The 24,143-nt window shown below is 42.2% G+C and overlaps 1 protein-coding gene across 2 annotated transcripts; it reads left to right on the top strand.

Moving 5' to 3' along the window:
• Window positions 1-111: 111 nt before the first annotated feature.
• cUnh3orf38 (chromosome Un C3orf38 homolog) lies at window positions 112-3,138 on the top strand. 2 transcript variants are annotated; one of them, XM_080038258.1, is made up of 4 exons: window positions 112-281; window positions 561-736; window positions 829-1,070; window positions 2,230-3,138. In XM_080038258.1, exons 1-4 carry the CDS (start codon window positions 155-157, stop codon window positions 2,591-2,593), a joined length of 909 nt encoding a protein of 302 aa, XP_079894384.1. In that variant the 5' UTR covers window positions 112-154; the 3' UTR covers window positions 2,594-3,138. The 2 variants fall into 2 exon arrangements, with proteins under 2 accessions (XP_079894384.1, XP_079894385.1); XM_080038259.1 differs by lacking the exon at window positions 112-281 and adding an exon at window positions 335-445.
• Window positions 3,139-24,143: the final 21,005 nt, after the last annotated feature.

Below are 24,143 nucleotides of genomic sequence, written 5' to 3'. Positions count from 1 at the left end.
GAGACAACAATAATCCCTATTGCCCCAAAGGCAACGAAAGCTTTTTGACCCGGAACGTTCTTTCCGACCGACGCTTGTTCCTGTGCGGAGACTTTTCTAGCGGGACACGAATGGACGACAAGGAACTTTCATTTTTTGTTTTGAGGTGTCGAAGATGTCTGGACTGTCGGAAACAGAGCGTGCTGGATGTAAGAAGATACTGAAGTCAATGGCGAAAGGCGACTTATATTCGCTCAGCGACACCGTCACGAATAAAATGATAGTTGTAGAAAATGCTGCAGGTAAACACATTGTAACTTAACAGGAAGCAAGGGGGAGTTAGCTAAGATACAATAAGTTACATTTTAAGTTCTATTATGACATATTTGACAAGTTTATGTAAAACACATGTCACATACAGTAAACGTTGTGTGTACAAGCGGTTTCGCCATTATACACATGGACAGTGAGTATTATACCCATGGACATATAACCATTATACCCCACTGTAGCTGTAATTTAGGCTATTTGACTTCCGCCTCACGTTGTGCTGCGCTCTATGTCCCTCTATTCACACACAGAGGCTGTGGAAACTGTTATCTCCTTTAGTAAAAATGCCGAAGAGCTCCTGAGAAGGAAGAAGGTTCAACGCGACCTCATCTTCAGGTACCTGGCGGGGGAGGGCGTGGCGATGCCTCCGAATAGCGAGAAACATCAGCTGGTGCAGCGGACGCTGGAGCTGTGGTCGCCCGTGAAGGTAAACACTGGAGGTCAGCTCAGCCACTCCTCATATATAGAGCCTGTGTAATGTAATACAGCGAGATCACGAGTGTTTCCATTCCTTTCAAGGATGAGACCAAAGAGAGACATCCCTCACAGACGCCGACTGATTCGGCCAATGAGAAGGCAGAGGAGAGTTTGAGCACTAACGTAAACGCAGAGGAGGGATTTGACCCGCTGGTCCTGGGTAAGCAGTTCTGCCTGTGGTTCTTCCAGATTCTCAACAGCCAGAATGTCTCACTGGGCCAGCAGCCTCAGGACTGGGGACCACAACACTTCTGGCCTGACGTGAAGCTACGCCTCTTAGCCAGGTAAAGGTTCTGATTAATAGTGAGAAACATTGAAGTATAGCTGATGGCGTGGTTTGTGTTTGTTGTATTTTGGGCTCCGATCTTGTTGGTTCAAATTAGCTTGAAAACAAGACTACATGGCAGAGGGTCATGTGTTTGTCCTGTGTTTGGTCTGTCCAGTATAAAGAGCCATTGAATGTGTTTTGAGGTTCAAGATTTTTTATGGTCATTTAGAAATATTTATTTACATTTTATTTATTATTTATTAACAGCTAAATTTTTCTGACTTTGGTATCTCATGTTGGTAGAATAAAAACCTCCTACGAGGAACTTATAAAGGTCGGGTAAGTAAGAATGTTTGTTGACAAATCACTTTTTGCAGTGAATATCTCCTCACAATCTGCTACCTGTCCGTAAAAAAATCACGTGTAAACTGGTATGTAAACAAAATGAATGTAAACAAATGGGACTGTGTTTAAATTCCCTTTTTTTTAAAATACCAGTGAGGAGTTTTTGTAATGAGTTTTTCACTGATTTTGACAACAAACATGCTCCAGAATCTCTTACCCCACCTTTGTTTATGAAACAGTCTCATTTCTCCTCTGATGATAACAGGGACGGACACCATCATCGAAAACAAGTTTACGCTTTCTTCATATGGTTATAAATAATGCCGCTGCTCGGGTCTCATCTCCCGGGAACTTAGACAAAACGATTAAAGGCAGGCAGACTGGAAGATCCAGTGTTTCCCCAACAGCACTAGATCAAAGTAAACTTTGCGTCAACATTGTCACATTACCATTATTAATCTTAAATAGTCACATATGAATACATTACCTCATAGCGACACATCCAAGGTCGCTCTTTCACTCGCTTCGAAAACAAACACACGCTTGCTGGCATGCGCTTGGTGTTGCAATTACACTACCACTTGTTGTCCAAAGGTGTCGCAAGAATCAACAAAAACTGAAAGCTCCTTGTAGCTACGTTAAGAAGAATCCAGTAGTGTGTGTCAATGCATAACCGTATATTAAACTGGCCCACTGACTGTATGCACTGAAGTTGAGTGTGACCTTGACCTTTCTTTTACAATACTGTACATACAATTAACGTCAGTAAAAAAAATAAAACCACAACTAAACCGGGATGACATAGCTTGTGCCTCCCCTTTTGTCCTCAGAGCTGGCAGTGAACAGATGGAGGAGTTCCAGGGCTCTGAGCTGGTCAGCCTTCGTCTCCTGGCGTTGACCAGGGACGAGCGTCTCCTGCTCAGCCCCAACCTGGAGGCTCAGGGCCTGCGTGCGCTGGCCTCTCCCCATGGCCTGGTGCTAGTGGCTGTGGCCGGGACCATCCACAGAGAGGCAGCCTGTCTGGGCCTCTTTGAGCAGATATTTGGCCTCATACGCTCCCCTCTGGAGAACAACAGCTGGAAGATCAAGTTTGTCAACCTGAAGATCCGAGGGCAGGAGGCTCTGGGTGGGACGGAGATGACGGCGCCTGCCTTGACTTACAACTCTGCCGAACTGCAGCTTCTATGCAGTTGATGTGTGATATGAGTTCTTTGACATTTCTTAACGGCTGAAGGTTTGGCTGGACAATGGACATGCTCTCCCTTTACGCATCACTGGTCTAGTTTGCCCAAGTATTGTTTACCCAAGCATCTGTTTTAAGGGATTGGAATTGAAAAACTTTACCGGCACAAACCCCCCTCTTTTCGCTTATTTTTATCAGTCATGTCAGGAGGCATATGTAGGTGGACACGGTTTCATCTATATGTACTTGCTCGGTACATCACTGATGTAAAAACACATGTTAAAAATACAACATGGAAGTCTCTGCTGCTCCTGTTATGGAAACGTTTTGCTTCAAGTACACTGTACCTTGTTGCAGAGCAAGTGTTGCTTTTGTATCCTGTGCCTTTTTTACGTAAGAAACAATCTAAATACAAATATAGGTGTGTTCTTGTAAATATGTATCATATCAGTTATAAAGATTATATTAATAATTGTGTACACGTGCTATATAATGGCGAGTAGGTCACTATTTGCAACAAAATTAATTTTGCGTTTGTTCATATGACACTATCAAGTCCAATAAAATTGATCTTGAAAATAATCTTAAAACTGGTGTTATTTGCATGATTGGATGTCATTCTCATTAGAGAAATTCAAAGCTTTTCTTATATGCAAGATACTGTATTTGCATAGTGACATTTTAATACAAAGAGTGATGTTTTTTTTTATTGTCATGGTGTGAAGGTATTTTTTGTCTAATCTAATAGTAGACTTACAATATGCCCCTGATACGGCAGCATAAGGCAAGCATGTGTCACTGTTAACATACCATAGCCTGGCAGCTCTGTCAATGACTCTTAACATATATGAAGATATAGTTTCTAAGACCAAAATTGATACTTTTGGATTGACAGGGTTAATATATTATCCATAAATCTTACCATTTCTATTGCCTTCAGAAAATAATTGATTGTTGGTGTCATTACGGACTGACAGCTTCCCACACCACACTTGAATGATCCCTCTGGGCGATCACACACATCTGATATAAAAATAAACATTTGCTTTGATATGGTCAAGAAGAAAAGCCACTTCATATTTGACATTTTATGTTTTCTCTTTGCCATCTTCATAACAGGACCTCAGCGTACTATAAAAACAGCTGAGTAACAACCGCTAAGAGCCCTTTGCAGACTCCCATTAGCTTTGAAAATGCAGAATGTATCTCCATAGCAGCTTTGGTATTTTATCTTAGCCACATTTGAGATGCAAAATGCAGGATTCTTCAATACGCTATACGCACCATTAATAGGATATGGCTAAATAATGAATCTACAGTACACAGTTTCACGAGTTCCAAATTGACTCCCTAGTTATGAAGTGGGGTCTGGTTTTCCATTGTTTCTACTCCGTCATCCTCGTCTGGGCACACAGGGTCTGTCGGGGCAGCGAATGTGCCAGCATGACTCTGTGGCTTTGGTTGGGAAATGTTACATGTGGGAAATTATTCTTGGCAGCTGTTTTCAAAGGGGGCCCCGGAATAGTTAATATCTGTGACTGTATGGGTCGGAGCCGCGCGGCCCTCTGTGCTTTTAGTGGGCCATAGTTGTGGTGAGTAGAAAACCACTGCAGCCATTGATCTCAGCCTGTTCACCTCTCAGAAAGAATAATAACAAGCTGCTTGCCTTCTGTCTTTATGGCACTTGGCTTCCCTGCGTTTTTAATAAGCGGTTTGGCTGCCGGCGCAGCTCTGACGCACACGTTCAAAAATACCACTGCAGTGGCGTCTGGTGATGGTTTTGAGTCCACACGTTTTTTTTTTCTTTCCCTTTCCCTTCCTCTAATAGGGAAGTGTGTTTCTCATATAGAAACATGCTAAATCTCAGATCGGTGGCTCTTTGAAATAGCTTATGGGTGGTGAGCCATGGAGACTGCAGCTTTAATTTTCAATCCATTCCCCCCCCCCACACCTTTTTACTTTGATTGTGACTGATTGGATGTTGGCTTTGCCCTTAGAAACAGCCTCATTAGTTATCAAAGATCACTTTATTAAACGCTTCATGCCACAGCCATTTTTCACCCTCTGACAATCTGATGGCTTTACTGATCCATTAATGCCAAAGTGTATTTTTCTTTTCTTTTTTTTAATGTGCCTACAGCGGTAGTTCTTAAAATGGGTCCTAGGGACACCCATGGTTTTCACAGGGGAGTTCAAGGAGTCCTTCAAGTGGTTCTGGAAGTTTATACAAAATGAGGAAAGGTGGCAAATTGATAGTGTTTATTAAGTTCTCAGAGGCGATTCCTAAATAGAATAAGAAAAAAGCTAGAATAAAACGTAGGCTATACATTATAACAGTTGACTTTCAGCTCATAACATAATGTCAGTGCTTTCATAAATGTCCCCGTGGGCTTGTTTTGAGGTAAAGGAATATCCTTTTTTATTTTATTTTGCATTCTGATTTGGAATCCCACATATCTAAACAAAAATGACTGATGTTAATATTTGGTCAGCGATAAGTCATTACAACTTGACCTTATCATGATAACATTAGGCCAGTAGAGGGCATACAAGCTACACCACAGAAATGAAATATTTTGTTCCCTGCATGGCCAATGGGAAAGAGCATGGGGGGGGAAATCCTTTTAACACTATTACATGAGGAAACTCATCAATTCTTTAAAGCAATTTGAGCATGCCTATGTTACAAGGCAATTTCTATATAGCCACAGCCATGAGGAGAAGTGTAAATTATTTTAAAAGTTTGGATTGTCCTCCATTAAAGTAATAGAGATACGGGTTAAACTGTTGCCTTTCATAGGCACAAGAGCAACTTATTGAAGCGTCAGTAATTCTTCAGTAGCCATGAAGGTGTCAGAGACAGTTTTTATACTATATGTCTGCAGTCTGCACTCTGTGGACAGTTAAGACACGGATAGTTACGAAGGGGAAGATAAGTAAGTAATGGTCTTTCTCCAGCTGACACAACATGTTAAAGAAGAACACAGTCAACGTTTGACTAAGCTGTTTTGTCAATTTGTTTGACTTTCCCTACATCCCTGCACTGTGTCATATCACATAGTTAAACTGCTCAAAACAACCACATAACTCATGGAGGAGGGAATGAGGTCAACGGCATTTGGCATCGGTGTTAAAGCCACAATCCACATTTCTCCAAACTTCTACTTTATCTTTTGCTGAGTGAGGAGCTATATGTTTTCCGCTTCTGCTTCGGCTTCTGCTTTTCGGTTTGGATTAGAGTTGACAGACTGCTGCGGCCTTTTCTGCGAGGTTACTGTAGGCTACTCCTACACAAGTTCAATGGCCCAACATTTGAAGTGGATCTCAACAAACAACACTGAAGTTTTCCAGTGGTTCCACATCTGTTCTGTTAAAGCCTCTGTAAACCTGGTCTGAAATAGTTAAATGTTATGATATCGAAGTTTCATAAGCTTTAACACAAATCTTATGGAATATAAATGTTCATCAAAATTATAAAACTTAGTTTAGAAAAAAAACTGCTTTTTTACTTAACTTTTTGACAGGACTGTGGGTGTGTCTCCATGGCAAAAGTCATTGTTTTTTTTAAGAACGTTTTCGGGCAGAGAAATGCAGTGATTGGTTCAAAATACCTATTGTGTCAAAAGAACCAGAGCATAGCCTGTCTCATACAAACCGTATTTCTGTAAAGTTTATCAAACTTAAATGAACAATATCTTTAATTTGGAAGGATACATATATGCCTAACTCTTTTCAGGTGCTAACTATCATGCAACTAGAACTCCCCAAATTACATAGATGGATTTGGGTTGACAGGGGAGAAAGACAATACATCACAACATGTTGTCCACTCACTTCCTGCCACAAAGCAGTGGTTATTTCCTGGAAAGGTTCTACTTAGACTTAAGTTACAAACCAATGTAATAACATTTACATTTTAGGGACATTACACCAAAAGGGAATGAGCTCAAACGCATTGTGGCATCTGCAGAATGTTTTTTTTTTTGGCCCCATGTTTCTTTGACCTTAGGTGACCTCCGTGACGGCCTTGTTTGGGAGTACACTTGAACCTTTCTTTTTTTCCCTGTGTGCATCACAGTTCGCCCCTATAGCGTCTCCTGCTCGTTACAGTCCTTCCATGTCTGAGCTGACATCATTGTTCCGTTCCAACGCAAATTGGCTTGGACTCGACAAGGCATCCGTCACAGTTCATATCAGCCCCTCTCCTTGGCCTGCCGGTGTATCCTTACACATGCATCATTATCTCACGTAAACAGTGGAAACGCGAGAGCGCCAAGGGGGAATGACCGCCATTCACGGCGAACAAAGTGAAAAGATCCTACTAGGCGGTGACGCTGTCGTTTAGCCTCAATTAAAAGCAAAACACCAAGCAGAGTCGTTTCCAAGCAGCTGGCTCCAATGTGTTTTATTTACACTGAAGCAAAGAGGAAATGATTGAATAAAATGCACGCAGCCAAGGATGTTTCAATCAACAAAAACTTGGGAGGGAGGGCACGCGGGGCTAACAAAAATATCCCTCACATTGAGATGTACTTGAGTTAAGCTTGCAAACACCATGCCCTCCCTCCCTCCTTCTTTCTCTCTCTCTCTCTCTCTCTCTCTCTTTATCTCTTTATGTTCCTCTGCCTCGCTCCCTCTCTCTCACATAGTAGCTCCACTGTGCAGGGGGGCCTAAGTGGAGGGCCTTCCCCACCGGCCCTCAAACTAAAGCAGAGAAGAGGGGTGTTATCTGAATGCTGCCAGGAGGTTGTCAGCTCGTACTGGGCCTAGGGCTAACTGAGTGGCCGGTTGGCGGTGCCAGGCTCCCATCCCCTTCCTTCCCCTCTCCGTGGACATCTGTGTGCTGTGTGTGGAAAAGCTGTGTGTGTGTGGAGTTTGTCTGCGGTTGCATCTTAATCCTCCATCTCTTTTCGGCTCCAGCCATGCCTGGCCGAGCAAACCAGCAGCTCTGCTCTGCCTTGCTTGTATTAATTGCCCTTGCCTGGCTCGCTGTTTGCTTCTGATTACACTCATTAATTTCAATTCCCCAGGAATCCACCACCACCACCACCACCGTAGCTGCCTTTGGACAAGCACTCTTATACACACACGCACATGAACACACACACACACACACACACACACACACACACACACACGCAATCATCCCCACTTACATGCACAGGCAGGCATGAATGCATATTTGTATGGACACAACTTGCATTGTGTGTACGGTATGGACTGTTCAACTTTCTTTAAATTGATTTCTTTGTCTCACAGTGTATTTCTCATTTGGCACAACACCCACATAATACTGCAATTATGGCCCAATATAAAGGGGAGGCAGATACACATAACAGCATTTTGGGTTGGTGAGAAAGTGCTCTATGGCACTCCCTATCCATCATCTTAAAGACTGCTTTATTATTTTATTGTTTTATAAATGAATTTATTGATGTGTGTAGGTAACAGACAATGGGATTGTGTGGACTGATGTGCACTATGTCTCTGTGGGTCTGTGCAACCGGGCCGTGTACTGTCAAGTACATATGTTGACTGTCATTAGTTTCATGTAGTCGGTTTCCTGTGATCATATGCACAGATGCAAACGCAGCCTCTGTGTCATCAGTGGCCGGCCATTTGTATGTCATTAGCAGCTGTGGGCTGTGTGTCTGCGTTCTATACTCTGGACTCACTCTGCCATGCAGGGGACCAGAAGAAAGTTGTTCTGACCTGCTGGTCATAAGTCAGTGTCTTCATCCCAGCAGGTGGACCACATCTGCTAAAGTCCCAACATCTGCTCCGGCAGGGTGGCCCAGTAATTAAAGCAGTGCCACAGATTTTTACTCAAAATTGCAAGGGAAAATCAATGTCAGACCGTGTTATTAACTTTGACTCATGACATTTCCAAGCTCATATAAGCACAAATATGGCATACTAAGCTGAAGTTCATCAGCCGGGTGGCAGTATTAATGAGAGAATATGATATTAAAACCTAGCCAAACATGGAACGTTTATCTAAAATAAATTAAGATTTCTGGGAATTGAATTTTAAAAATAAAGCATGTGATCCAGGAGACCACATTGCAATCACATACAGTTTCAAAATCTATGGCTGCATGCATGTGCATGTTTCTCAACAACATTCACAGGGTGCTTCTCTTCCCCCCAGCACTACCATCACCTTGTGGTTAGTTGTCCTTCAAAGTCCAGAGTGACGCACCAAAACGTGGCTGCTACTTCTCCTCGGCAACCACTAAGCTGACCTGAGGGGCAGTAAAAACCCTTCCATAATACCAAGCTGCGTGGCCTTTTTGCCTTCTGTCACTCTATCACCTCAGAACTCTGGGATTTCCTTGGGAAAAAGGCGCAGGGCTTCTGGACTGACTCATCAGACAGCTGTATACCTTAAAGGGCCTCGTGGGGGCGTCGCCCACAGGGTGACTGCGCCCGGTGGCTGTGATTTGACGGCCAGGCACAAATAAAAGCCTCTGAAGCTTGACAACTTCCTAGTCCGAGCCCACGTTAACCCAATTAGCCAAAAAAACAGTCCTCAGTCGGGAGCAGAAAATGAAAACATTACGGACTCAAAACTCCCAAGATAGTCGTAGTCGTTTATTAAATCCATTTCTTGTTTCACCGTCCTTCCTGAGATTGTCTCGCACTGATTTGTAATGGTTCACTAAGGAGTGACTCAACTACTCAATGTCATGCCAGTGGGCTACACATATATACTTCCCTCCTGACTGCGCTGGATCCTGCAGACACGCCAGAGTACCTCATTATCCATCATTACGTTATAACCCACTGCCATTCTTTTTAAAGGACCCCCAGATAATGAGGAGAGGACGGGAAGAATCAGTGCTCCAGCAGAAGGTCCTATTGATTGATATACAGCACCCCTGTGGACTGGCCTGTGGATTGCTCAACCCCCCATAGTGTATTTGTTGTGGGATAGCAGAGCAGACTGCTGCCCCGAAGGCCCTGAACAACACCAGCTGATAAAGACAGCAAAAAAAATCAATCTCACCGTCTCACATGGAACTCTTATTATAGGTTCTTCCCAATCATCTAAAGTGGCCCCCTTGGCACCTCTACTTTCACCTTTACCTCCATAGAAACAAAAGGAATAGCATGATTTGTTAAAAACACTAGGGTTCAGAGAAAAAAAGCAAGCACATTCTGCACTGTGGCAAGCAATCGATGAGTGATGAAAAGATACATTTCTCTTTCTTTCTCTCTATAAAACAAAACCTTGGCATTATAAAGCAACCCAGAGAAACAAAAAAAATAAAAAAATTCCAGCCTGTGTATGGAAGATGAGGATGGTGAGGATGAATGTATGTGAGTAAGGCTACACTACACTTGCCTATTGAGACCGGGCCCCTAGTGTCCTCTCTGTCCCTTGTGGACTTCTGACGGAGCCAGATAGCCCCCCCCCCCCCTTTGCTGCTGACAGCCAAATGTCCTCATCCATCCTCATACAAGAGGCCCCGTAGGCGTCATCAAGCCTGTCTACATTTCCCCACCGACGTTACCCCAAAAGCCTGAACCCCCCCCCCCCCCCCCCCCCCCAAGCCTCCAGCAAATAGACAGAGCAAGAGCATCCCTATGGAGCCTCTGTCAATATGTCATCATCGTCATAGCTGCCACTTGGCAAGCAGCAATGGTAACCCCACTGCAGTTGTGTCAGCAAAAACACTCTCCATTTTATTATTATTACCAGTTTTTATTTTCTTTACACTGAATACCCATTGTAGGATACCAGCCTCTTCACTCTATTGACTGGGAAAGGTTTTATAACTCAAGCTGCCCCCATGATGTGCTTCCAATTCCTGTGATGGAGAGGTATTTGCGATGATGACAGACCCACGAGGGAGCGTTTGTTTTGTGCAGGGGGCGGGGGGTGGTGGGTGGGGGTTGGGGACTCTTGGCCGGATGGAGCCGTACAAGCAGACGTAAGCACTTATGGACCAGCCTGGCTGTGCTGACAACAACACAACTTGAACTGGTTTTAGAGAACAAACCGACCGTTTCGCAGAATGATACACTTTCTGTGACAAATGTAGCACATGAATAATTTAGTTTTATCTTCTGTGTGTGGAGGAGCTACACGGGGAAAATGTGAGGCTTTGGCTGTAAAGAAATACTTTCCAAGTCTCCACTTTGAAAAGAAAGGCTTCATAAAAAAGCTTTAAGAAAAGCCGGTATAGAAGTTTAAGGAGAGTCTATCCGATATATTTTTAGACAGGAGGGTAGGAGAAATACCTTTAAACAATGTTCTGAATGTGTTGCTTTCAAATGTCACCATCCATTCTCCTCCCCCAGCTCAAATAATAGTCCACATAGAATTGAACAATATTCATTCATTGGGAGCAGAGAGTGGACTGTAAATATGAAGCACTTTGCTAAAAGCCCGGAGATCACAGCAATATTACGGTCATTTGGAGAAACAGAATCATAGTCAGTAGGACATTTCTGGCCTCATATCATCAAGCTTTAGATGGTAATTGTATATTCTGCATTTAGTGAGGGTCATAGAGAAAGCCAGAGGGAGTAAAACAGGGACAAATAAAAAAAAGAGAACAGGCAGAAGCAGGACCAAGCAGAAGCTGACTTCTCCCTACACAGTCCATAGCGGCATGTTTGAGCAAATTACAGGAAACTTTGTCTTTTAGCAGCTATTACCACAAATGAACTCTGTGTGTCAAAGAGGAGAGCAGAACAAGTCTACACATGTCACCTTGACCTTCCCGTGAACGTGCTAATGTAATGCTCAGCTAATGGGGAACAGGAATGACTTGAGATTTCATTTCAGCAGCGGTAATGGAACAGATGATGAGGATCATGGCTGCAATCAATGCAATCGGATTTAAAACATCTGAGCTATTTTGTTTACTTCCACTGAAATGTCAATACACTGTACTGTATGAAGCTTTCCTCGGGCTTTGGGGACAACGGGAAACTGTTAAAGGTGTAGTCAGTGATTCTGGAGAATGCTTGTTGTCAAAATCACTTTTTGGTCAAAATCAGTGAATATCTCCTTACTATATCCGCTACCTGTACACACTGTGTGTGCGCTGAAGAATAAATCCAGTGTTAATACTCAGCCTAGGCTCTGTAAACGGGCATGTTGCTTGCTACAGTGTTCCCCCTTTGTTTAAAAACACTCTGTTTACATACCAGTTTACAGAGCCTAGGTTTGGTATGAACACTGGACTTCTTTTCAGCGCACACACACAGTACAGACAGGTAGCGGGATCCTTAGGAGATATTCACTGATTTTGACAAAAAGTGATTTTGACAGCAAGAATTCTCCAGATTCGCTGACTCCAACTTTAACTGTGCTTTGAATACAGTGTGCATGTCTGAGACTGTGGTCCTTTGCACTGCTGTGACATAATGATACTCTTCAAAGCTACAGACTTTCTAACATTGACTTGTATTGGGGTTGTGTTTGCATAGAGTCTATAGCACAGTGGATTATGGGCTGAGAGAGTCAGAGGCTGCATGTGAGGTGACGTGTGACCTTTGACAGTGGAATGTTTTCCATAGCTGGGTCATCCATCTTCATTTTCTGCTGGTGCTTACTGTGCTGTACCGCATTAATTCAAACAGCTCGAGGTGTTTGGTTAGCTCGCTCCGTTGGACTAAACCCACCCAACCTGTCTGAAATGACATCCATCAGTCAAGCTTTGTTTCAATAAAGGATCGGGTTTACTTCATGTTATCACTTACTGTAATTAAACTTTCAGGGATTCACATTCTTCAGACACATAAAATATGGAAAGAGGACTCCGGAGAGCCAGAGAAACCACAGAAAACACTCAGGTCCTCCACATTTTTATCATTATTATTTTTTTTACTGCTACTATTGGGTAGTCTTTACATGTTCCTGCATCTACGTATTTAGCTATTTTCAAAAACACGACCAAAAACATTTGTTAGGTCAACTTTCAACTGCACAGACCTGAATGTTTTACATGACCATTCTTAATAATAAAAATACAAAAATGAGAAGCAACCTCGGTGGGGAACATGCACGGGTTTCCTTGAAGTTGGATCAAACCTTAATAACTGGGTAGATTATTTCACATTGTTTGTCCTATTTTTGTATCCCAAGAAAGACTATCCGGGATAACATTTTTGCTTGATTTTAAAATAATAATAGAGAGCTTCCAGAAATGAACCGACTTAGCTACAATTTTACGGGTGATTTTGCTGTGTGAATTTTGCAGGCCTTAAACACACACACACTCGCACACACACACACACACACACACGTTTTCCCCTCTCAATTTGTCGGATATAAAGTCAGCTGTCCTCCCCGCCTCTATAAATCCCAAGACACTAACAAAGTGAAGGAGCATTCAAATTAGCTCATTTCGCCGGTAGTCGATGGGCCGGCCTCTCAAGGACGCTGATTGACATTTTATACTGCGCCAGCAGTTTAGTGGTATTGATGGCATTCAATTCAACTGTATATTCTTTTAATAAGGGGTGCTGCCAGATGCCTGCTGATTCCAAAGTGCTCTTTAAGAGACAGCGAGTTTGCAGGGAAGGGAAGGGAAGGGAAGGGGAGACACAAAGAAGGTCAGAATTAAGTGATGTGCTTTCTCTAAGGCAATTATTTTAAGATTGTGGAGTCTTTCACTAGACACACAGTGTTCAGACAGTGACACGTTTATTTGGCTCTGGACTCTGGGGCATTAGATATTTGATGAAAATAGTAGGGCTGACAGTAAGGTTAAAGTGCTTACTGTCACCTCTAATTTGAGAGTGTTATAGTCACAACCTATGGAATTGATTTCATTGAAATAACAGGAAGACAATACAATTCAGTTGTATTGTTTATAATAATCAAATCAATAAAGACTGAAATACTTTAGCATTGCTGAATTGCTGAAGTTTACAACCAGCAAAGACATGATGTCTTCCCTGGCAATGCTCTGCCAGGCTTTCAATCCTTCACCTTTGTTTGCTTGTTTCAGGGACTAAATGTGTTCAGTTTGATCAGGATCAGTCCTGTCCAGGGAATAGACTGAATAAACAGCCCTCCCTACACCCTTCACCAAATAGGAACGTGAACACCTCAAACAGACATTCTAGTCCTTTTTCATGTAGATTTGAATCTGCTTGAGCAGAGCCAAAACAATAAAAAAGAAAAAATCCCTGTAATGATAATTATGATAATTATTATTATGGCATAGTTGCAAACAGATGGTTAAGAATATACATTAGAAGGCATAACTGGAAATATGGGAAGAAGTCATGTAAATGATGATAGTTGCTGTGCCTCCAGTGCCAGGGTGCACTAAAACTTTAATATCCGTTTACACTGGACGGTGTGGGAGTATATGACACTCATAAGTCCTGAGCCAAAACACTAAAAAAGGGTTGAACGGCGACTTTGTCCTCCACTGGCTCTCAAATCAGGTCTGGGGTACAACATCTATTCCTAGACATGTTTTATTAATCCATTTGCATCCCCCAAAAAACTAGGCCAGTCACACAGAGTCCCACGCTATCCACTCGTCCTTTCTACTGATTCTGTTATTGTATTGTTTTTTTCGGCTTTCATTCTCTGCTCAAAGTACTTATGTCATTTCTGTAGAGTGAGCTGTATATCTGGGGGATACAGAAGAGCAAAACATACGCTGTGTCTTCTAGTTTCGTAGTGAGCAAATGTGTTCGCATTGAGTTTACCAGGCTCTTGTATCCAAACAGCAGTGACAGGCAGCTTCAATTTACAACACTCTTCATTGCCCTTTCCACAGCGACCCCTTTTTATAAATGCCATCGGGCATCCACTATAGTCTAGACACTCGACCACACAAGGCGACATTGGTTGCCCCCAGTCTTTGGCGCTGCCATCTGTGTGTGCGCTACTGCTGCTGAGTCTATGTATACCAAAAAGCTACTTACACGAAAGGAAAAGGAGACTCATGTGTGGCACACATGTGCACCACGTGTCTCTGACAAAAAGAGAACAAGTGTGAGATGTCCCCCCCCCCTTTCCCTTCCACCCCTCCATGTGAAACAAGGAATCTGTGGCAGACAGTGTCACCCACCCTAGCTACTGCTTTAATTAAAGCCCTAATGATAGGCTTTTAACTGAGAAGCAACTTATCATCGCATATAATCGCTCGGGCGCTAGTTAGTGCTGGCACAATTGCAACCATCTGCTCTGCTAAGAACACATTCTGATCATTCTTCATATAGCACTGGTGGTTCACGTACAGTATTTACATTAGGAGACCCTCATTATGGGAACGTCTGTTTAAACATTGGTCATTAATGGGCCCCATCTGTGTTAGAAGGCCCTGAGATGGGCAACACAGATGAATAGCCCAACATCCTCTTTTTAGGATATCATCAAGATAATTGGATTATACTGTAAGTGATTGTTTGTTTTAGGTGATTAATTCTAAATAGTTTTAAGCTGAAATCTATTCCTGCACATTGTCACCCTTTCCGGCAGTGAGAGGTTAGAAAACTTATGAACTATATGGCAAAGATGCTTTTGTATATTTGAAATAGTCATCTCAAAAGCTCTGGAAGATGCACTTGACAAGACAGGTGCAGTTCAACAAGGCAGTCCTCTAGTTTGTGCTTGCCGTTTCCAAGAAGTAGTCTAGCCCTATAAAAACCGCAAATTGTTGTTTTTTAGTATGAAGCTTTGGCCGTGCAGGTGGGATTTTGTTACCTTTGGACAAAGCCACAGTGTTGAGTTGTTTCTAAGTTTTTATTTCGAAACCTAAGTTAGCCATCTGCTGACGGTAGCTTTTCCCCCTTACCATAAGGACATTAAAGTGTTACTGATCCTCTCACCTAACTCTCAACAAGAAAGTGAAAGAGCACGCATATCCCAAAATGTCAAACTTCGACTTCAACCATTCCAACACAAGCTGTATCCGTGTGGTGTTCCTATTAATTTAGTCTGCCGGGGTATTTATGTTTCTGCACACTGCAACCCTGAACAAGAGCATACAGATTGTGCATGTACGACTTACAAAACCTGTTCAAAGATAGCACATTTACAGCAAATTAGTACTTTGTTTTTCCAAAGAAGAGAAACTTTCTTGTTTACTAAGATAGGTCACAAGTTAAGCCTCTGAGTATTTTCTTTTAAGAGAATAAGATCCTCGATGGAGAGGAAACTATTGAAGCTGTAAATGACAGCCACATAACACCCTGTATTTAAACAAGAACAACAGTTTGATCTACGGCACCGCATAAATGCTTTTGTAATGGAACGGAAAATCTCCATACCACGGGGGGATTGCATTCATTTCTATAAACACCATTTACAAAGTGGGCTTTTCAGTAATTTATTGTTTCGCCCATGTTTTTTGATTTGCTGATATAAATCATATTATTAAGCCGCAGCAGACGTTTCACACTTTCATTAGAGCCTTTTACTTTTCGCTCACGCGGCAATGAGATTTACTTCCGCCCGAATCAATCCGAGGTCAAACAAGGAGCACTTAGGGATTATTTACGAGCTCGCGGGACACAGTCATATAGTGTTGCTGACTGAGAAAGCTGCTGCACCCTTAAGGAGCTGATGTAATTCTCCTCCATGTTGGGCGCCTCAAATTCTCCGCTGATAGAAAAAAAAGAAAAGCCTTGGCACGGTAAAGTGATGAGAGCAGCTTGCCGCCACTGATGTAAATCCTGCCACTGTTTACTGAGGGCTCCAGATCAAAGGGAGGAGGGGAGAGATGAAGGGGGCACACAGGGGGGGAGACATGGAATGAAGAGGGAAGCAAAGCTGAGTCACTGTAGGTGTTTTGTCTGAGGTCTTTCTGTGGGATTAATAGTGTGTGTGTGTGTGTGTGTGTGTGTGTGTGTGTGTGTGTGTGTGTGTGTGTGTGTGTGGGGTTCAAGGCAGAGGCCCTAATGGCCTGTATTACGGCTTCCACACACATCCTACCTCTACTGCGCGTCTACTGCGCGTCTGCGTCTGACTTTTTTTCACCGACCGTGTAATCAACCTAGAGCGGCCACACATCCAACCTCGGACGCACTGTCGATGTCTGTCGTAGGCGAGTCTGCAGCGACGCTACACTTCACCTCAGGAGGCTCGCCTATTTTTTTCTGAGAGACGCGCGTCTCTCTCGGGTCTCGCTGCTTTAACTAATAGAGAAATACTCTACTGAGAGTCATATTGACTTCATACCATAGATAGTAAGCTTTCACTGTAGTTTCCTGGTGTGTCCCTTTCAAAGTAAAACTTCCAACAAGCAAAAATGTGTCAAGAAAATTATATAAATAAAAAAAGGCAATGGGGGAACACAGATTACTGTCGAGACTCAATATTAGACTCAACATAAATCATATGCATCATAAATGACATGAAATAACTTTATTTTTAATGGGAATTATCTATGAATCTCTATGTAGAAAGATAGGGCTTTTAGAAGCAGCGCTGCAGCAGCAGTAGCTGCTGAGACGTTCCATGTGTGGCCGAAAAAAGCGCAAGAGAGGCAGCAGTAACGGAAGGCGACACGCTCCAGAGGTAGACGCAGGATGTGTGTAGAGGCCGTTAAGATGAGAAGATCATAATGTTTTTTTTTTTCATGCCATTCTGAATTCTTGTGAGAGCACAGAGCGGGACACTTGCCAATGTCTTATCCATGTATATGCCTGTAAAAGCTAATAAGGCCCTGTTTCAGTTTTACGGCAAAGTCACAATTATTTTTATTTTTTTTGTTGAAGTGGTAGAACTAGTAGTTATCTGGGCCCTGCTGTACATACAGGATTTACAACGTCAGGCTACAGCCTCATCATAACCTTCAACAACATATCAAGGCCTGTAAGCATTCTGGCCCACCTCCAGAAATATTAGACCTTCAAGAACACCTGAATTCTGGCCACTTTAAAAGAATGAAAATAACCAAAAAATAACTAAACTTTGAGAATTGTTATATCAAATAGGCTACTCTTATCATCTATAACTATACATCTATTACGTCTTTTATTTTACCGTCCTTGTGCTCCACGGAAAAATACTGCCCCCCCCCCTCCCCTCTCTCCCTCCCATGCAGTGGCTGATTGAGCGCGGCTGTTTCCACTTGCTAATCAAAGACGGATTACAAAGGGCAGGAGAATGAGCAGATGCAGTCGCTAAAACTTTCTTCCATCCTGGCTCCCTCATCCTTTTTTGTTCGTCATATTTTTTGGCTAATTTGTCTGCTCCCTCTTTAAGTTCACCCCGTGGCACAGCACCTCCCTCGTTTCCTTTCTTTCTTTCTTTCTTTCTTTCTTTCTTTCTTTCTTTCTTTCTTTCTTTCTTTCTTTCTTTCTTTCTTTCTTTCTTTCTTTCTTTCTTTCTTTCTTTCTCTCTTTTTGTTACTCCTCCTTTTGTACCTCCTGCCCCCCAGCTGAAAGTGAACAGAGGATGACACCAATAAAAAAAAAATACAAAGGTGTAGTCTGTGCCGTGTTTGACACCCCTTTTCTCCCTTGCGGGGCTCTTTAATCATTCATGCTTCATTAACCGGCTATCTGTTATCATTTTTTTGCATCTCTCTCTTTTTGAAGAGGACGATGAGAAAGGTGGAGAGAGGGTTGTGTGGTTGAGAATCAATTTTCCCTGTAACACACAGCAGCCGCATTGTTATCAAGCTGAGCCGAATGACATTCAATAAAGCAAACTTTTTGGACCTCAAAGTAGTTTCAGACCGTCAGATGGGGGGCCCGGTATTTGGACAGGGTGCCATATCAGACACAGATGTACACTCTTTATTGCGGCATAATGACAGAAATCTGTTCACAATTCTTAATGGAGCTGTAGAGAAAAGTTTGAGAAGTTTTGCTATTGTTCCTTCCAAAGAAGTTCTTTAGAATTGTTACGGCGCTAAGTGAGAGAACATTTTTTTATTCTCACATTGACGGATCTTTTCCCACAAAATGCTTCAGTATACCGTACACGAGGAGGACTTGTTTTCTTTTGTTGTATTGTGTTTCTTGTATTAGCTAACATTTCAAAAACAACTACACGGTTTCACTGACCTTTTATAGTCTCTCCCTTCGGCTCAACAAAACTCGTTCTGACAAATCACGCACAAGAAGCGCTGTCCTACCCCTTTCCGTAATCTGGAATGTATTTGTGTATTTGCATTTTGGTCTTTGGAACCATTGTAAAAAATGTCCACGTTATGCCAAAATTAGGTTGACTACTATGATGAGAACATTTTAGCATTTTCTGAAATTATATTTTGAGGTGCTAGACAGTTACTATTCTTAAAAGACTTGTTTTAGTGCTGTGTCACTTCGCCTTGGCCACTATGAGAGGCACGCCAAGGGAGGCAGCTGTGCACTTTGAGGTGAGGAGGTTAATATGTGCGTGGGGGAACCGGTCGCACACAAAGACAATGACATGTATGTCACTAATTACACACATAGACGCTGCTGACAGACGTCTCTCACCAGTAATTTGAGTACGGAGCATTATCTCGTAATATTAGACCCCCTCCGTCGTCTGTGAAATGCGTCCATGGCTTTTCATGCAATACGTGTGCTTGTGTTGTTTTTTTATTTATGGAAGCGCTAATCCGGAATGAATGATCTTCAGTGTCTGGAAAGAATGTTTATGCCTTTCTTGCTCGCCGCTTAGAACCCTTCCACACTGACCATTTACCACTAAGCGAAGCCTCCCCCCCCCCAGATTCAAATGTGTGTGCTGCCTATATGAGCCGTGACATACAGTACATTGCAAACCATCGGTCTTCAAGGGGGGCTGGCACTTCACCAATGTATCATGACAGGCAATTGACTCCTGTGTTTGATCTATTCTCCTGTGCTCCTTCCCATCTGAACTGCAGAGATATGATCAGAGCCTGGGCCGCAGATGCAAAAGGCTGTGGGGAAAAAAAATGGTGGCAGTTCAGTTGAGTGCAGCTGAATTGTGCCCCCTGGAGAAAGAGAAAGAGAGGAAGTGTGGTTTTTTTTTATCTGGTGGAAAGATCAGACGAGACGGATAATTCAGTTATCACATCTGCAGTGATTATAGGGGGGCCCGGTGGTGGTTTGCCCGATAAGGATCTTGGATGACTATGTTCGGTTATTAAAGGAAACTGTTAAAGGCCCTGCTGTCTCAACGCCCGTGTCCTCTCCACTGCCGAGTCATCTGTCTCGTTTTTTTTATCTCACTTTAGTTAATCTTATTCCCCCTCTTTTTTTTGTCACTTCTCATTGTGTCTCATCGGTTTTGGCCCGTCTCTTAAATTAAAGGAGCGGTGACATTTGCAGCACTCTGCATATAAACCAGTCTTCCCTTTGCCGTTTGATCTGATCTCAATTCATCTCATTGTGCCTTATCTTGAGTCGTCTCCCCTTATTGTGTGTCTTTCTTGTGTTGACTTGAATTAAAGCTACAGTGCGTAACTTTTTCATATTAATGAATGACGGTCATGTTCAAGCCACAAAGTTGATAACGCTATCAGCCCCACACACCTCTCTGTGTTTCTCAGTATGGCAGCGTTTACAAACTGGTGTCACTCCCTGACAATGGGGCAGGAGCTCAGAAAAATCGCGAGAAGTGCCCAAGAAATGTTTCAGTTGTTGATTCTACTGCTAAGAAAAAACCTGGACGTACAGCAGAAGAAATACAATCTACGTATAATAACTGAAGGCTTACTTCATGTAGATGCACCGACAGTGTTGTTGTAATTACTCAGAATTCCTCATGTGGGCGACAGAAGTCACACACTATAGCTTCAATCCCTTGCCTCCTCACATATGGTTTATTTTATACAGTGTCACAGGAAAAGAAAAACCAAAGCTGCATCCCAAGAAAAACAATAATTTGCTGTTTCGCTGTGTTTAGTCGTTTTTCCTCATTTTGTATCAATGGTTTCATCTAGTCTTAATTTGGATGAAATAACTAAACATATATATGGGAGAGAAAGAAATGTCATGGAAGAAAACGTCCCAGGCCAGACTCAGTCCCTCTGGATACACAATTACACCCATCTCTTCTCATTTAATGGAATATGTCTTAGTGTCACATTTCTGACATTTTGTTCTTACCATACCACTGTCTCATTTCGCGTCGTCCCATCTTGTGCTATCTCGTCTTATTTTGAAAGTTCATCTTATCTCATTCTGTCATCCTGTCTATTCTTATTTAGTGACACGTATGGTACATATGGTCTTGTCTAAAAATGTCCCATCGTCTCATCTAGTTGCATGTCGCCGACGCATTCCGCCTTGTGTCATATTTCACAACGTAACGGTGGAATCAGCAATTCAGGGGAATGCTTGATGTCAAAATCACTGTTTGTCAAAATCAGTGAATATCTCCTCACAATCCGCTACCTGTCCGTACTGTGTGCGTTGGAAAACAACTGATCTGTAAACAAATGGGCCCCCTCTTTACAGAGCCTAGGATATGTAATAACACTGGATGTAACAAATGGAATCCCTTTTAGTGGGATGAGATAAACCTAAAGAGACATATCTTACAGTCATTTGAAAACGCTTTGGATGTTTTTACAAACCAATTTATTTATTCAGTGTTTATCTACTTTCTTCTTAGAAAGAGACTTTCAGTCAAGCCCTAAAAACTTCCAGTATTCTGTATAGTGTTTGAAAGACTCATTCCATTAGGATACTTCAGTGCTTCGACTGGCCTTCTGTTTATATTTAAATTTTGTTTGATGGTTTGCTCGATAGCATTTTCAAAGTTTAAATGCAAACGGTTTAAGTTCATGTTTTTCATACCGAAGTGTTGAAGTGCTTGGAAACCGTGACTCTGTTTCAAAGACAGGTTAAAAACAAGGGACCATAATAGACAATCTGTACATATAAAATGTCTAGATGCCTCTTTCTCTTTCTCGATCAAACACACATACGTGCAGACCGTCACGCAAAACAACACACACACACACACACACACACACACACACACACACACACGCACATGCACACACACACACACACACACACACACACACACACACACACACACACACACATGCACACACGTTTGAAGGCATAATCATCATCTCTTTCTACCTGATGAGCCCTCCGTTTCCTTCCATCATATCTGTCATGTAAATCACCTTCTATTGTCGATGCCACCTGGGGGCCAACGTGACAAGCCTTCTCACTGCCTCTATCACAGTAATTAACAACCCCCTCCGTCCGCCACACACTCACACACACACACACACAGACTAAAAAAGGACAAAATCCTCGTTCTTTTTTCTTACACATTTCCGTTTCTTGTAGTGCTCATACTTGTCAGCCTAGTCATTATCCTGTCATGTTGGCCTGCCAGATCTTATCACAGTCTGCTAATTTACTGCCGAGAACAGATGACACATTGTGAGTGTCTGCATGTGTGTGTGTGTTTGTATGCATAGGGTTATCATTTGCATAGCTTCTGCTGTCAGTGGAATTAAGCAAGTTAGAATTCTGAACTTTGTAGATAACAAAAAAATGTGTTTTAATATTTTTTCTTTCCAATGGGGGGGCTATGACATAATCAGAAATGTAGGGGGCTCTTTAGTGGCTAAAGTGTGATTGGAGTCTTCAATGCAATATAATGACTTGTAATCAAACCATACAACCTGGTTTAATGTCGCCATGGACACAAAGGCTATTGAGCAAGGAGCTTGAATAACTACAGTAACAAATTACAATAAACCTATTTTCAAAGTCACATTTTGCTTTAATTAAAACTCCTTGAGAGCTCAGATCTGCGACAGCATCCGTCCAAACAATAATTACCTTGCTTTGTGCTTTTGTATAAACGATCAGGGAAACTATTTATGAACAATTTATGCTCCAATTTGTAAATTGGTTAAAACCCAAAAGTGGGTCACACTGACTGCTTAATTTGAAAATGAGCCAAATGAGCAGTTCCAGTTAACTTTCACAACACATCTCTCTCCTATAGGAACTGAAGTTATGCCACTTTCCTCTGCCTTTATGCTCTGGTGAATTACTCAGTAGGGTGTTGTCTAATGCAGAAGGGACAGAAACAAGAGTCTATTGTGGGTAAATAGAACAGGAGAAAGAATGCTGTTTTGACAGATTTTTGTACTGCTATTTTGAGACCTGCTCCTCCATAGTGAGAGTTTTCACTTAACTGGATGACACTGAAGGAGCTCGTAATGCAGTGCTGTGTCACTGTGAACAGGACAATCCTGCAAAAGGGGAGCCTCAAACATCCCGTAAATAAATCATGCCTTTTTGAAAGTTTTACAGGCTTCATAGACACACACAGGTAGACCAGCAGTGGGATGTATGGCATGGAAATGAAGCCAGTGGACACACATGAGGATAACGGACACAGAGCAGTGAGCAAACATATGGCTTGGGTCTGACTAAGCACTACAGATGGGGCGCTGCAAGCACAGATGGCACACCCACCGGCAGGTAGGTAAAGGTTGATCATCAGATACAGAGGCTTTGAATACTATGGAGGCATCTCACTATCAAGGAGAGGGAACCTAATTAGTGCACACAAATGGAACATCTGAGCTCATGAATGGATCATTTTGGTGCTCAAAATGAATAGTTTGCACACCTAAACAGGACAGACAATGAAACAGACTCTTGACCTTTTTACACGTAACAGATTGTATAACTGTCAAAATTTAAAGAACGGTTTGTCAATATATCCCCAGCCAAAAATCCAAGCTAAATTGCATTTTGTGTATGAATGCAGTTAAAGGTTCTTGCGTGTATAGCAGGTAGAGAACATTGTCAGCCGCCGGCTAGTTGGTACCAAAACATACTAAATGTATTCCTTCATTGTATTATCCTTAGCTGTGATAGTAGCCTATCGTACATACATATTGCATGCAATTATGGTACTCTGAATCAGATAAAGTGTACCGGATATTATTTTTCTTTGTTTCAGAGTGGCTGGTTTTGGATTATTGCAGGGTAAACTTGTTATTCCCCTTTACGGTCCTAAGAAAGCAAATTGGGACACTTTCTGAGCACATGCAGGCGCTCATTTATACCGTACCAACCCCATTACACAGTATTTCATTACATCGTGACATAGTTAACCCATTAAGATCATGAGTTGGCTTGAATGAAAACACAAACATTTCAGAAAGTTGATCATGCATAATTATTTGCACACTCCACGATTAAAATCAGGACAGCATCACATTACACTACTCAGCCCTTTTTCTTGCACTGTTTTGTGTCTTTTACTTATTACCCAAAAGGCATGGCTGTATAGCTGGACAATATAACACAATATCAATCAATAACATTTTATTTTTAATACATTGGATGATGGACACTGGCCTAAATGAGGCATGTGAGTTGGTTTGGTTTTCAAGCACTTCTGTAATAATGAAGTTGTCTGCACTCTCGAAAGAAAAGTCTCCCACTTGTAATTATGTTGATGCAAATTCTGTTTAAAAGTTGGAAACTGATACTTACTAAGTCTGAGAAGACGTGAATGCTCCATAAGTGTGAACACTAACCTTATTTATTGCACTATTGGAAGTCATTTGTTAGGGTTTTTTCAGCAAGCTTTAGGCAACAAATCAAATGGAGGACATTTGGACTAAAATCATCATTACTTACCATATTGAACACAAAGAC

This window comes from Ammodytes marinus, assembly GCF_949987685.1.
Source record: "Ammodytes marinus genome assembly, chromosome: 12".
In the NCBI taxonomy this organism is placed as follows: Eukaryota; Metazoa; Chordata; class Actinopteri; order Uranoscopiformes; family Ammodytidae; genus Ammodytes; species Ammodytes marinus.
This window is presented reverse-complemented; position numbering and strand designations above follow the sequence as displayed.